The 14233-nt window shown below is 40.8% G+C and overlaps 1 protein-coding gene across 2 annotated transcripts in view; it reads right to left on the bottom strand.

Moving 5' to 3' along the window:
- The window catches only part of LAMP3 (lysosomal associated membrane protein 3), a 66563-nt gene that overhangs the window by 36859 nt on the left and 15471 nt on the right, over positions 1–14233 (bottom strand). For both annotated transcript variants that reach the window (XM_082251888.1, XM_082251887.1), the window contains exons 2-3: positions 3945–4330; positions 130–249 (exon numbers count right to left, since the gene is read on the bottom strand). In XM_082251888.1, coding sequence (XP_082108014.1) covers positions 130–249; positions 3945–4330 — 506 coding nt within the window. The remainder of the gene's footprint in view (positions 1–129; positions 250–3944; positions 4331–14233) is intronic.

The raw sequence follows: 14233 nt of genomic DNA on the forward strand, positions 1-14233 counted from the left end.
TTTTTCTCCTGACAAGTGTACTTTATTAATCTTTAATAACTGCATAACTGGAAAAAATTGTGTCCTTTATATACGCCCAGAGCTCAGTGTTATATACAGAAAGTATTGTTAAATGCAAACTAGACATACCTTGACAAAAACAAAATTAATAGATCCTTGTGAAAATGTCAGGATAAGAGTTGCTTTGGATTCATTACAAGTGCCGTTTTCCTTTGTCAATGTTGGGTCCACATTAAAATACCATTTGACCTGTGGAAAAGCAGTATGAGAGCTTCTGTAAACGACTAAAATGTTACCACACTTGTTCTCATAAAATTATTAAAGACGGTAAACATAGGTGTGCACAGAGGGTGTGCCAGGTGTGCCTGGGCACACCCTAATCACCACGTGTGGTGCATATTCCCCCTACTGCCCGGACATCGCCCAGTATTGACCCCCCTCCCGCCCCACAGTGCTACTGGCTTCACTCCTTTCCTCCCGGCTGCTACGGAAGATGTTTCAGGATGGAGAGCAGGAGAAGGGGTTAGTAAATATGTCATTTACCAGCCCCTTTCTTTTCTAAATGAACATACTCACTCACTGTGTTCATTCATAACTGAAGCATAGTAAACTGTTTTTACTATGCCTCGGTTTGTAAATGAACAGGAAGCCACTCAGCACAGAGCACTATCCTGTTCATTCACTGTCCAGTGAAGCTGAGGATGCAGAGAAAGGTATGTGTGTTTGAGCTTTTGGGTGCACACCCTAATGCAATAGACTGCGCACACCTATGAAGGTAAGGGTTTTTTAATGAAGACAAGAATGAGAACGCCATTTACAGACTGCAAACTCAATACTAGATTATCAAAGTCCATCTATTGCTGTGCATCATACAAAAAAAAACACACAAAGAGCCTACCAAAACAGGACCCATTTTCAAAATGTAAAGCAAGTTACAGTATATACATGTAATAGACGTTACATAGAAAGTTTATTTTAATTGCTGAAATTCTAACTTTTTGAAGAAATGCACAAGCTTTAAATGTTTTTTTTCCCTTTAAACAAATACAGAGAATTGATAAAGGCTGTCATAGACATGCTTTAGAATTTCATTGGTGCTTGCATCTAATACATGTGCATGTTACAGACAGGTACATGGATCTGTCCATGTCTGTACTGGAGAAGGGAGTGTCCACACTGGCCACTAATTCCTAAGTGCATTTACTACTGCCCTCCCTCTCCTGGCACTTCGCCTGTCACACTGATAGGTGCATAGCCAGCTCTGCACTGGGGATGGTGGGGCATGATGGGAAACCGGGAAACTATTTCCTCATTAGGATCTTTTCACTTTTGATTGACAGCACACACGGGAGTGGGTGGATTCAAAACCACTATTTAATGCGATAGTGGCTTTCAAATCTGCCCACTATAGTCAATCAAAAGTGAAGCGAACAGCTTCCCAGCACAGGCACCGCCCACTCTGTACGCCAGCTCAGAGTTGATCTTAAAATAGTTTTGGTTTTTAAACCTCAGACATGAAATATGAACAAGGCATATCCCTATATAGTGTCTACTTGTGCCAATAAAAAGCGCTAAGTGTCATTTCTGTCTGCTGCTTAATTTCTCTGCTATCAGTATATTCACTACAAGGGCAGTATATTTGACCTGGTCAGTACCTAATATGTGCATTACACCTGTATATACCATGTTGAATGTATTTGCTTACTCTTTGTTGTTTTTGTATTATAGAATACCTACATATTTACCTATTTTTTTTTTTTTTTGTATTATAGAATACCATATACTGTATATTTATGAGCATCCCTGAAGAAGACTGTAAACCCTCAATTTTGAAACGCGTAGAATGCCTCATCTCAGGACTATGTTTTGGTTAAGGTTTTGGTATTCATTTTGTACTGCTGTATCATTACTGTTCAGATGCCTACAAGCCATACTTCCTTTTAATATCCATTACTATATTTAATCTATGTAATAAAATATATATTTTGGTATTTACACCTTTTGGAGTTTCCTTTGTCTGATATTCCTACAAAAGTCCCCACTCCCCTGTAGGGTATTCTTTGATGCTGATATGGAGATGGAGACACAGAGATGACGCGGCTGCGCCGTCTCCTACCGCTGTAGCGCATGACGTCATTCCGAAGCGCATGCGCTATATGTTTAGGACACCGGGGACCACAGTTGACGCCATTTTCTTCTCGCACCTCGCTGGGGAGAGGCATCCAGGGATTTCAGTCAGATTTGCATACAGATCTACCTAATAGTGGAAACTTTCTTCTTTATATTGGGAGATTGGCCTTTGAGGACACATTTTTATATAAGTAATAATATGCTGTTTACTCCTTGTTTCAAGATGTCCTTAACTTGTCAAAGCGGACTGTTATGATTTTTACCCCACCATATGAGTCCTCTATACTTTTTTCCAGTGAAGGGGTCAACCTCCTTTTGGATAAATTTCCAGCGGCCCTACATGGTGTGATTGTTGGCTCCGGGGAAATAGGGCACTCCCTTAGAAGCCTGGGGAGCATTGAAGTAAAGGTCAGCACATTGTATTTATTTATTGGTTGTTAATGGAAAGTAATCAATTGTTATACATATATATTTTGTATTTTTGATATACTTATATCTAAAATGAATTCAATTTATGTTGCAGAAGTGGATATAATATCCCTGAGGAAGAATTTATGGATAGTTAATTCAAATCGCTTTGGATACCCCCACTTGTTGTGAATCATCCTTGGTTACTACAACTACCATAGAATGTACCTAGCAGTAACTGGGGAATACCACTTCTTAAGCAATATTGCATTATCTAGGATGTGTCATTATAGGTCGTTTGTTTAGTATATACAATATGGTGCATGCATTCTTGTTTTTAATAAATTTTTATTCTTGTGAATAATAAAAGATATATTTTACATATATGTTGTTATATAATTGCCTTAAAAAATCCCATTTATAGAGGAGATATTTCTATTCATATATTCACTATTATTTTGCCTACTCTGTATGATGAAATTAAGGTGAGTGTGTAGATTCTCTTACCTAAGGGAAACAAAAATGATCAGCTTAAAAAGCCAAATAAGCCAGTTGACATGTTTCTAGGAGTGAGCAGCTAGGACTATCTGCTGCTAGATAATAATATGTTTATTTCCTGCTATATATGTAAATTGCCTACATCAGTGATATGGCATTATCCCATTTATTTAGCTCTAGAACTCATGGCATATTGAAATATTTGGGACTACATTTCACCCTTTATCAGTGTATAGTTGGAAGGATTCTTCTAATAACCACAGTTGTATAAAAGAGGATCAGAAATGCTTTTAAGTACCAAACATTTAGACAGCATATCAGTAACAGATTACCGGGAAATTACAAACATAAATGGCTTCTGGGGGGGGGGGGGGGACGGACAGACAAGAATAGCTACTAAGGCTGTCTTTTGCTCCTCCAATAGGGTTGCCATTGGTTCTTTAAAGACCAACTCTGGACAATATTTTAAAAAATTGAATTGGGCCTCCATGCAGGCTACAAAATAAAGACGCTCAAGCTGTATTTCTCAATCTTAAGCAATCCCCTACAGTATGTCTTTCACCACAATATGTCCTCAGTTTTTACAGGGCATCATTTAACCTAGATGGCTGAGAATATGCTATGAATGAATGGACTTCATGACCCTACTCAGCCTGGGGAATCACCACAAAGCAGCACTGACATAATTATGTAAGACAAGTAATGTTCTGTATTAGAGTATTCCCTAAACAAGATTGCATTATAGTCTGCTTGTGTTGAGCATTGGAACACGTTTTTTTTTTATTTTGTTTTACATATAAATATATTATCTTTTAACATGAGCTGGACTTTTGCTAGAGATGAAGAGAAACTGGTCAGGTAGTGCAGAATTATAAAGACATGGACTCCCACAATGCTAAGAGCCATACCTTTGCATCTTTGTCTTGCATTACTTTTGATGAATTATCCAGTTCAAGTGCCAGACCCATGTCTGCAATTATACATGTCATGTTACCATTTTTCACTCTGTACTCTCTTTGTTTTGGTGGTGAAGGCTTTGTTGGTAGAATTGGCGATGTAGTATGTGCTGTTGTTGGATGTGTAGTGGTATTGGTGGATGCATGTGAGGTCGTACTTGAAGGTGTGTGTGTTGTATTTGAGGTTGTATGTGTTGTTGCGTGTGTTGTAGTGGAAGATGTCTGTGCTGTAGAAGCTGGTTTTGTTGAGCTGCTGGTGGATTCTGGTGACTTGGAAATCGTTGACTGAGCTGTTGTATTCATAGTTTGTGCTGCATATATGTCAACCAAAAATATTCCTAAAAAGAAGACAAGAAATATAATGTAAACACAGATTATATCAAACAAAAAGTCAGGCATAATTTAAAAAAAAATAATAAAGGACAAATATGACGTCAACATCTTGCAAAGCCAGGCCTAATGTACTAAAATGATACCCAACCCTTATGGGCCCACCAACAATGCTGTACGGTATGAATACATATAACTAATTTGTTTGTTTTCAAATGAAAGGAGGTGGAAATTTTCCTTTTTGGATGGGGCAAACACCTTCAATTAAGATGACTTTTCTTCCCTGATCTTTGTATTCTTTCTTAGCACTTCTAGTTCCTGTGTTGCAGGCTGAGCTCATAAAAAAAAAAACTTGAAATAAAATGAATCAAACACTGCATAGCATTAAAATCAGAACAAATATATAAGGGAGAGCAAAAATGTGCAGAGGAAGAGTAAGAAAGAAACTAGGATAGAAAGGGTGAAGAGTACGGGAATAAGAATCCCGGTTTGACAGTATTGCACATATGATTACATAGCCTCCTCATTAGCCTCCTTCTCACATGCCAACACTGCTGAGGAATCATTCTTATGGGCCAGCCTAGTCAGACCTGTGTCCCATATAGTCCAGTGGACTCCTAACAGTTACTGAACTCTTCTAGATGGTGGGTGCTGTAGTTACAAAACGATAGATGGAGCTGCCATAAGCAACATTTATTCAGAACCCTAATTCATCATCAGTACTCTGAAGGTTATGCTAAGACAGGGACCTTTCAAGAAGACAGCAGTAACAGATCGTCTAAAACAAAGTCTGTATACTAAACAAGGCTGACATGGCTGAAACGCGTTAACATCTGCTGTATCACAAGTGTCTTTTATGGAGTATTATAAATTTAAAGATATTTAAGAGTATGTATGGAGTTGCGGATCATCTTCTACGAAGTCTGTATACTCCCTCTCTTATTCCAGAGACTGCAAATTTTCAGACAGCCCTATAACCTCTAATTAATCTTTCCTCCAGCCTTAACTTTCCTCCTGGCATGAATGAGCAATTTTTTTCTATGGTGGTTTTGCAACCATGACAATTTACTATTTGTCAGAAGGAGAAAAAAATAGTTTTTTGCTCGGTTTCTCCCAATATACAACGCTTCATCCAATAAACACTAAACAACAGCACATTAAAATATTTTACATCCTTAGGTTTTGCAGAACTCACAACAATGTAATCTACCCTTTGTCCCTTTATGTGATGTGTATAGACTCACTGTCATTTCATCCATTTAAATGTCATTTCATCCATTTATGTTTATTGATACATCCTATGATCCCAACATACCCTTTATATGCAAACAGAAGCAGAGAATTGACACTACGCATGTGGACCTTCAAATTTCAGTATAACTGCAAGACTCTAACCAAAGGATGTTATAGCACTAATAGAAAGTAACTAAAAAGTTACCTTTTTAAGATTTTGAAAATGGCATACATGGTCTACAAGAGGGTTCAGCAAATATAAATGTCTCCCCCCCAACTGTGTTTTAGGGGTTGATTGCAGCATGGTTTATGCTCTCTGGAATAAGATTACCAGACATCTCTCCACTATTCTGTCTAAAACTGTGACTAGAGTTCCTACAATTTTACTGTAAGGTAACAAACTCCAGGAAAGATATTCTCGGGCCGGAGCTTTTTTTTTCAGAGAATAGGTACTGGAACAACCCCCCTTTTGAGTAACTTCTTGTCTCGGCCCCTACCCACCTCTGAGCACCGTCCCTTGGTTCCACCCCCTACCCACCTCCTAGCACCGCCTCATATAGAGAATAGTGATGGACGAACATCTGCCAGGGCGGTTCGCGTATGCCAGCCACAAATTTTCTCAAATGTCCGCGAACCGCGAGTTCACGGCGGGCCCCATTGACTTTTATGGGAGGCGAACTCTAAAAACCTTTAGGTCATATTTGCAGCCACAAAAGACGTACTAGCTGTGCACAAATAGTCCCAGCACATGGACAATGTCATAACAGAAGTATTGCAATTGAAAAAGTTGCCCTAAATTATTATTTTTTTTTTTTACAGCAAAAAATATATATATTTTTTTCATAAATCAGCCAGAACTGACAGCAGCCGGTAAATACATTGTCTATCTAATACGTATAGGGTCCATTCACACATCTGTAAAATTGGTCCGCATCCATTCCACAATTTGGCGGAACCTTTACAGACCCATTGTTTTTCATTTCCAGTCTGAAAAATTAGGCATGTAGTGTTACTGCAGAAACGCTCAGTCTCACCACCACACCTGTCACAATGCTGCACAGTGCACAATAATACTACTAATCCACTATAATATGCTTTCTACAAAGTATATTATATTGTGGATTAACCCCCTCCCCCAACCCCCCCCCCTTTTTAGTGCACTGCACAGCAATACCAAAAAATTTCTGCCCTTTAAATGACTTTTGTGGACATTGACAGAGCAATTTGTGTGTGACTGCAGCCAATCTCTAACTGCCCCTAAAGCAACCACTGGATACCTCTCCCTATAGTAAAGAGACTGTAATAGACCCTAAAACAACATTGGAGCACTTTAAATGACTTTTGTGGACATTGACAGAGCAATTTGTGTGTGACTGCAGCCAATCTCTAACTGCCCCTAAAGCAACCACTGGATACCTCTCCCTATAGTAAAGAGACTGTAATAGACCCTAAAACGACATTGGAGCACTTTAAATGACTTTTGTGGACATTGACAGACTGATTTGTGTGTGACTGCAGCCGATCTCTAACTGCCCCTAAAGCAACCACTGGATACCTCTCCCTAAGCTCAAAAGATACTAGACCTATACCAAAATACCAGCCCTGAAAAGCACTTTTGTGGATCTTCACAGCGCTATATGTGTCTAGCAAACTCTCCCTGATGAGCACAGCAGACCTCTCCCTACACTGGCAAAAAACGGAATGTGAAATGGCTGCCAGATCGGGTCTATTTATAGGGTAGGGGGACTGTCCACGTGCTGGAATGTTTCAATTGGCTGTCCCGTTCCACCTGACGACTGTGTCACGGGTCAAAGTTCTCCCCAATGTAAACAAATATGGCCGCCGCGAACGACGCCATGTGTTCGCAAATTTGGCGGGTAGCGAACAAGAAATATTTGCCGCGAACCGACCGCCGGGCGAACCGCAAGGCCATCTCTAATAGAGAATACAGAGCCAAGTATCATTTTGTTGTGCTAAGTAATCGTATGGAATTTGTTAATGATAACAAGAAAAGCAGTAAAATAGACCCCCCCCCCAGGAATAGACCTCCCCCAGCAAAATTGGACCCCTGCAACAAAATCTCACCCAGCAACAATAGACTCCTGGCTGCATCAACAGATCTCCCAGCAGCCAGCATCAATAGACTCTCCAGCAGCCAGGACCAATAGATCCTTCCCTAAACACTAGATCCCTTCCAGCCACTATTGATCCCCCAGCAACAATAGCCCTCCCCATCAACAATTGGCCACAATGCAAAAATAGACCCCCTTCAGCAACAATAGATCCCCTTCAGCACCAATAGATTCCCAGCAGCCAGCATCAGTAGACCCTCCAGCACACCCCAGCAACCTCTTGCCAGTACATTCAGTGCTGGAGGTGCCAGAAATGCATTCCCCTGCATTCCCACTTAAAAAAGCCCTGTTCACGGCTCACAGGCTGGTCCAGACATAGCATTGGCTACCCAGACCCACATACCGTAGCAGCTAAGTGAAGAACAGCCACCTTATCAAATTAACAGTTATTCAGAAAGTCAACTAGTTTATGAAGTCTAAAAGAATTATTGTCATTCAAAAAAGATCACCTTAAACTTTGAGCAACCAGGCTTGAACATTATGGAGATATGTATCTAGAAATCACAGCTCTATGGATCTAAGAGCATAATCTTAATAAGATATTGAAACAATTTAGGAGCTTTCCCTGCTTGAACCAGCTGTGTCATCATCTCTCTCTATCAGTTGTTGAGTTTGGAAAACACAAATAAGAAAGTTATTTGTTGCTTTATTGATATATGTTTTTTTATCGCATTTACACCTAAACAGAGCATATTCCTGGTGATTTTAAAAGCATTTTTGGTCATTAAAGGGTTTTTCCACATTTATCAAGCTTCAGGTGATTTATTTCTGTGCTGGGCAAAAGGAGGAGAGCAGTTCTAGAAGAGGAGAGGAGTTCTTCAGGCACAAAAACACACCTACTTACAAATGCCCCCACTGAAGTCTATTAAGCAAAAAATGCCTCAATACGATCAATAAATAGCTCATGTACTTCTTTGATCTGACCAGTAACACACCTGCTTTATTAGAGTGCCCCCACCCTGGATAAATGAGCATGAAGGTACCTTTGGAAAGCAACATTGACAGTCTGGGAGAGGGGAATGTTAGATGTATTAGCAGATTTGGATACTCAAACAAACTGAAGCCAAAGTTTTACTTGAATAAATAAGAGAGCTTGTTCTGACTTACTGGCAGGATCACCCATTGAAAATAAAGGAAAGAAAGCCTAAAAAAAAGAAAACAAATGCAGCCATCACATCCACAAATTGCCAAGCTGCAATATAATAATTGTTTGCTTTTGGGTTTATCACCGCTTTAATAAATGTCTGGGCAATTTAAACAGAAGATATGATTAAAAATGCATTCGCAAAGCAGTTGTCTTCAGAGAAAACTGAACATCAGAGTGATCAGCAAAGCTAGAGATTTAGAAAGCTAAAGTTTTTTTGTAAATCTTGATTAGCCCTACTCTTTCATAGCTTTGATGTTATTGATATATTTTGATTGGTTGCCTCACTAACCAATTAGGAGCTGAAATAAACCCTCCTATCCTTGACAGTCAAAGAAGCTGCCATCTTAGCCTCTGTTTGATCTGCAGCTGCCATAGTGCCCGCACATGTGATCAGTTATGACACCAGCCAATTGATGGTTTAAATTAGAAGTGTGGGAATTAAAAAAACAACATACATACTTACCTACCTGCTGCAGCATTAATTTGATGCTGCAAGCTGTCCCACGCCGCCTCTAAGCCCAAGAACTTAGCAATCACACGCTGGTCACTCAGTTCTCGGGTCTGTTCTGTCAGTCAGTGCCCTGTGCTCTGCCCCTCCAGCTCTCACTGAAGCGCCGGGCAGGTGAGGGGGCGGTAGCGACTGGCTTAGGCTTTATGCGGAGTACTGGGAGGCTGAGCCAGCTGCTGGTCAGGAATCCGGGTGGATCCTGATATTATCGTTGCAGAGTCTGGAGTGGTTCTGGGGTGTCAGCCGAAAGTAGGCTTTGGCCCACTGTGTGCTGATTCTGGGTCACTGAGGTGCAGAATTAAGTGACCTCCTGTGACCCACATGAAAAGGTTTGGTCATACTTCTGTTTTAATTGTTCAGTTGAGAACCCCAGCAACTGTGACAGTTACCTTTCAAGTCACGCCTGTTTTGGAAAACCAAATCATTGGGTTTAGTGCTGCTTTAATGCTACTTTAACCTTTTACATGAAAGTTGCTATTTTCATATAACATATTTATACATATATATATTGCTTCATTACACAAAAATGTTGTGTAGAAACAAGAAGCAAAGTACTCTGATTAGACATGAAGAAAGAAGAAGCACAGAAATGTTTGGGAAGTGAGAACAATCCTGTATCTTCTTTCCTTCCTTTTTTGTCAGTCCCTTCCAGAAATGTTCAGGAAGTTAGAGGGAGGATGAGTAGAAACCTGCTAAATATGATGCTTAGAGGTTTTGGTTTTAATATTTTTTTCTCTGGCAGAAGTGGTTATGGGACTGTGACTGACTGTGTGGCACCTGTTTTCATATCCCTCTGTGCTGGGTGACCTAGGCAGACACAACCTCTGGGCCATTACTTGGCTTTGCAGTTTGGGCACTACCCAATGGGCCACCTCTTTGTGACCCATGGAGGTGCTTTTTGGACAGTGGGGTAGTAAGAGTGTGCTACAGCTATATTGTGTGCTTTTCAAGACCCTGTCTCATCCTAGTTCCCCTCTCTATCTATCTAGCTAAATATGTTCCTTGGAGAGTTTCACCATTGGGTATAATAGAATTTTTACATGGCTAGCCTTGTAGTTTCACCCTCTGGGTATTTGCAGCATCCTGCACCTGCTTTTTAATGTGCTGAGAGAAATACGTAGCCATAATTGCTGGCCTTTTTTTCTGAAATTACTAGTTGTCTTGCCGTCATGCTAACATCATGGCTTCATTACTTTCTGTGTCACTGTTCCTACTTTTACGCTGATCAGGTGGTCATGGTTCAGCCATATCTTTTCTTGATGGGATGTTAGTTTTTGCTATATGAGTAATCTTAAAATTCTCTCCTGGAATGTCAGGGGGTTGAATTCAAAGTTTAAAAGATCCCTGGTGCTACAATACCTCAAATCCCTGAATCCACATATAGTTCTCCTTCATGAGACTAATTTAGTTGGTAACAAATCACTCTCCCTTATTAGAAACTGGAGACAGAGAACTATACATTCTACCCATTCCTCTTATGCCAGAGGTGTTGCCATCTTACGGCACAAAAAATTGGCTTGTACTATTGAACATGTGGTCAGAGATCCCAAGGGCCCTTTTGTAATTGTAATTCTTGATATTGAGTCCACATTTACTGACGATAGTGAGTTTGTATGTCCCAATTCCCTTCCAAAGTGCAGCCCAATTCACTGACAAGGAGAAAAATGCCACTTTTAGTCCACTAAAGCTATTTGCGGCTGGTGATTTTAATAAGATCTTAGAATATGCTTTAGACACCTCAAATCCAATAGGTGTGCAAAACTTAGATCTCAGGCACTGGGCTGATTCAGCAGCATTGGTGGAGCTTTGGCATTTGAAACTGCCCCATGGTGTGGAGTTATTCTTACAGTTCACATGTACCGGCCTCGCCAACTGCACTCTGTTACCCTTGATTACTGATGCCCGTTATTTAGCTGGTGGGATCTCTGGCCACACTCCCTTTTAGATTATGTTGAGTCTTGTGCCAGGGGGAAATACAGGTGTTTTTGGCGGCTGCACCGGGGCTGGGTAGCAGAGCCCTTAGTGGAATCCTTAGTTTCTCAACACTTGAAAGAGTTCTGGGAGCTCAACGAGGGCACTGCCACTCCAACTGTGGTTTGGGACACCTTTAAGGCACCCACACGGGGGGGGGGGGGTTATGTTTCTGCTATCAAAGCTGCCAGGGTGGAGCATAATTTAAAAATGAAAGAGCTTCAAGAAAATGAACTGAGATGTGCCCAAATTTATGCTGATTTGCCCTCTCCTACTTCCTTGGCTGAGCTGCAGATGGCAAGGTGGGCATTGTAGGTTGATTTCCAGAACTTCTACCAATGTCATTTTAAATAACAGGCGGAAGATTTGTTTGCAAAGGGTGACAAAAATGGAAAATGATTAGTCCTCCTGACTGCAGATATTAGGTCAAATACTGTGGTCTCTTGCATTTACTCCTCAGATGGTACCCTGGTGAAGAATGAGGGTATTATGGAGGCGTTTGTAGCTTACTATTCCCGGATATACTTACCTATTCCCCCATATGAGACACGGGTCCTTATCGATCTGCTGGATACCCTTCAGATCTCAGTATTGCCTGATGAGGTTGTAGCATAACTAGAAGACCCCTTCATTGAAAAAGAGTTGATGGCTGCTAAAAACTCTTATCCCAACAGCAAATCTCAGGGCCCTGATGGGATCCCTGCAGAATGGTACAAACAATACTTAGACCTTATTTCACTCAGGCTGTTACAATTGTATGGGGAGTGTTTTGAAACTGGGACCTGCCGGCATCCTTTTATGAAGCTCACGTGGTGTTATTGTTTAAACCTGGTAAAGGCCCCCTTTATTATTCCTTCTGCCACCCCATAGCTTTACTCAACGTGGACCTTAAGATACTCAGCAAAATGATCTCCAATAGGCTGACAATGTTGCTACATCACTTGATCTCCTCAGACCAGACCCATTTTATGCCTAAAAAAAAGTCACAGGCATTAACATCTGTAGGGTTTATGTGCACACTCAGCTGGCTCCTGAGGTCAGGGGGGGCCCTGGTGTTTTTTGACCTGGAAAAGGCATTTGACTCCATAGACTAGACCTATATGAGTCTTGCATTGCAACATATGTGGTTTGGCCCTACATTCCTTAAGTGGATCTCTTTATTATATGAGCATCCAGTGGCTGCACTCTGACTAAATGGTAAAGTGTCTGGCGTATTTCCAATGTCCAGAGGCACCAGACAGGGGTGCCCCCTTTCACTGGGGCTATTTGTGCTTGTGATGGAGCCTCTGGTCATCTCTCCCATCTACATGGGATCATTGTAGGTAGTCTGACTGAAATGACAGCCCTCTATGCGGATGACCTGGTCCTTTTCTTACGTGACACTGGACCTTCTCTGCAGGCGGCACTTTTACTTTTGGACATGTTCTTGGTAGTCTCTGGTCTAAAGGTAAAAATCTTGCCCTTATTTTGAATAGTCCTTAGAAACTCCCCTGTGTGGATCCCCAAATCGATCTTTAAATCAATTGACGATTTGCTTTCTTCCTTTTTTATGGCACAGGGGGACCCCTGACCTTAAATTAGCCATACTACAATAACCGTGGGGGGAAGGAGGGCTTGCCAGTTCCTAATTTTTATAAATATATTCTTGCTGTACAGTTGACTTTTGCTCACTGCTGGCTGACAACTCCCTATGATGACGCCTCAATATCCCTGGAGGTGGCCTGTGTGGAATCATATGAGGCTCTTTCCCATTCAGTTTACAGAGGTTTGAAATCCCCTTACCTCCTCCATGCGTTATAAAGCCATGGTATGTAATGCATGGGTCTACACCGTCTAGTCCTGGTCAGCTGTCTCCCCATGTTCCGCTGTAGAGAAATCCAAACTTATCTAATTTTTATGATTATCCTGATCTGGTAGTTTGGACCAAATATGGCAATAAGATGTTACAACATCTAGTATCTAACAGTTCTCTAATGGCCTTTGATGATCCTAAAGAGTGCTACGAATTGCCTAATACACACTTTTTCAGATATATTCAATTATGACATGCCTTCTTGTCCCAATTTGGATGTAACCCTCCTAATTTATACTGTATATATATATATATATATATATATATATATATATATATATATATATATATACACTGTATATATATATAGACCTATTCCCAGAGAGAGTTCAATTGCTAGAGCCCTGCAGATTGGCTTGGGAGGCTGCAGCCCCTGGTTTGGATCGTGAAGATCGTGACGACTGGGATGATGTTTGGGAAGCTCCATTTACAGTAAGTGCCTAGTTTCCACTAGAGACCGCTTGATTCACTAGAAGTTTTTGCATAGAGTTTACATTACCCCCGCTTGGCTAGTTAGGATATACAGGGACCAATCCTCTTTATGCTGGAGATGCTCCACGTCTCTCGAAAATTCCTTACATATTTTTTGGGAGTGCCTTAACATTAAAACTTTTCAGCAGGAAATAGCTGCATGCATTCAGTCAGTAACTTCCATCTCAAATCCCCTCTCGGTTGATGTCTGTTTCCTAAGCCTGGTTGAACCTCTGGCTACCACTAGAGCTATACGCACTCTTCTCACACTTTTACTGTTTTATGCCAAAAAACTGATAATTTTGTCCTGTAGGAAGTCCTCTGCCCCAACATTGGCATCATGGAATCACTGGTTAATAAAGCAGTCCCTTTTTTAAAGCTATTTGAGTAGAGGTACAGTATTTTGACCAAATTTGAAAAGGTATGGGGTGGCTGGACTTCATCTACAGACACAGTCTCTAAATTATTTTCTATGTATTTTCACTCCCTGGTACTGTCTAAATAACTGTATGAATTGCATTTCTGAGGTGGAGGATGGTGTTCGATTATCCTATTCTAATGTTATGTTCAGATCAGGGTATTTCTGGAGTTTAGTCA

Source organism: Pelophylax lessonae, assembly GCF_965119305.1.
Source record: "Pelophylax lessonae genome assembly, chromosome: 3".
Classification (NCBI taxonomy): domain Eukaryota; kingdom Metazoa; phylum Chordata; class Amphibia; order Anura; family Ranidae; genus Pelophylax; species Pelophylax lessonae.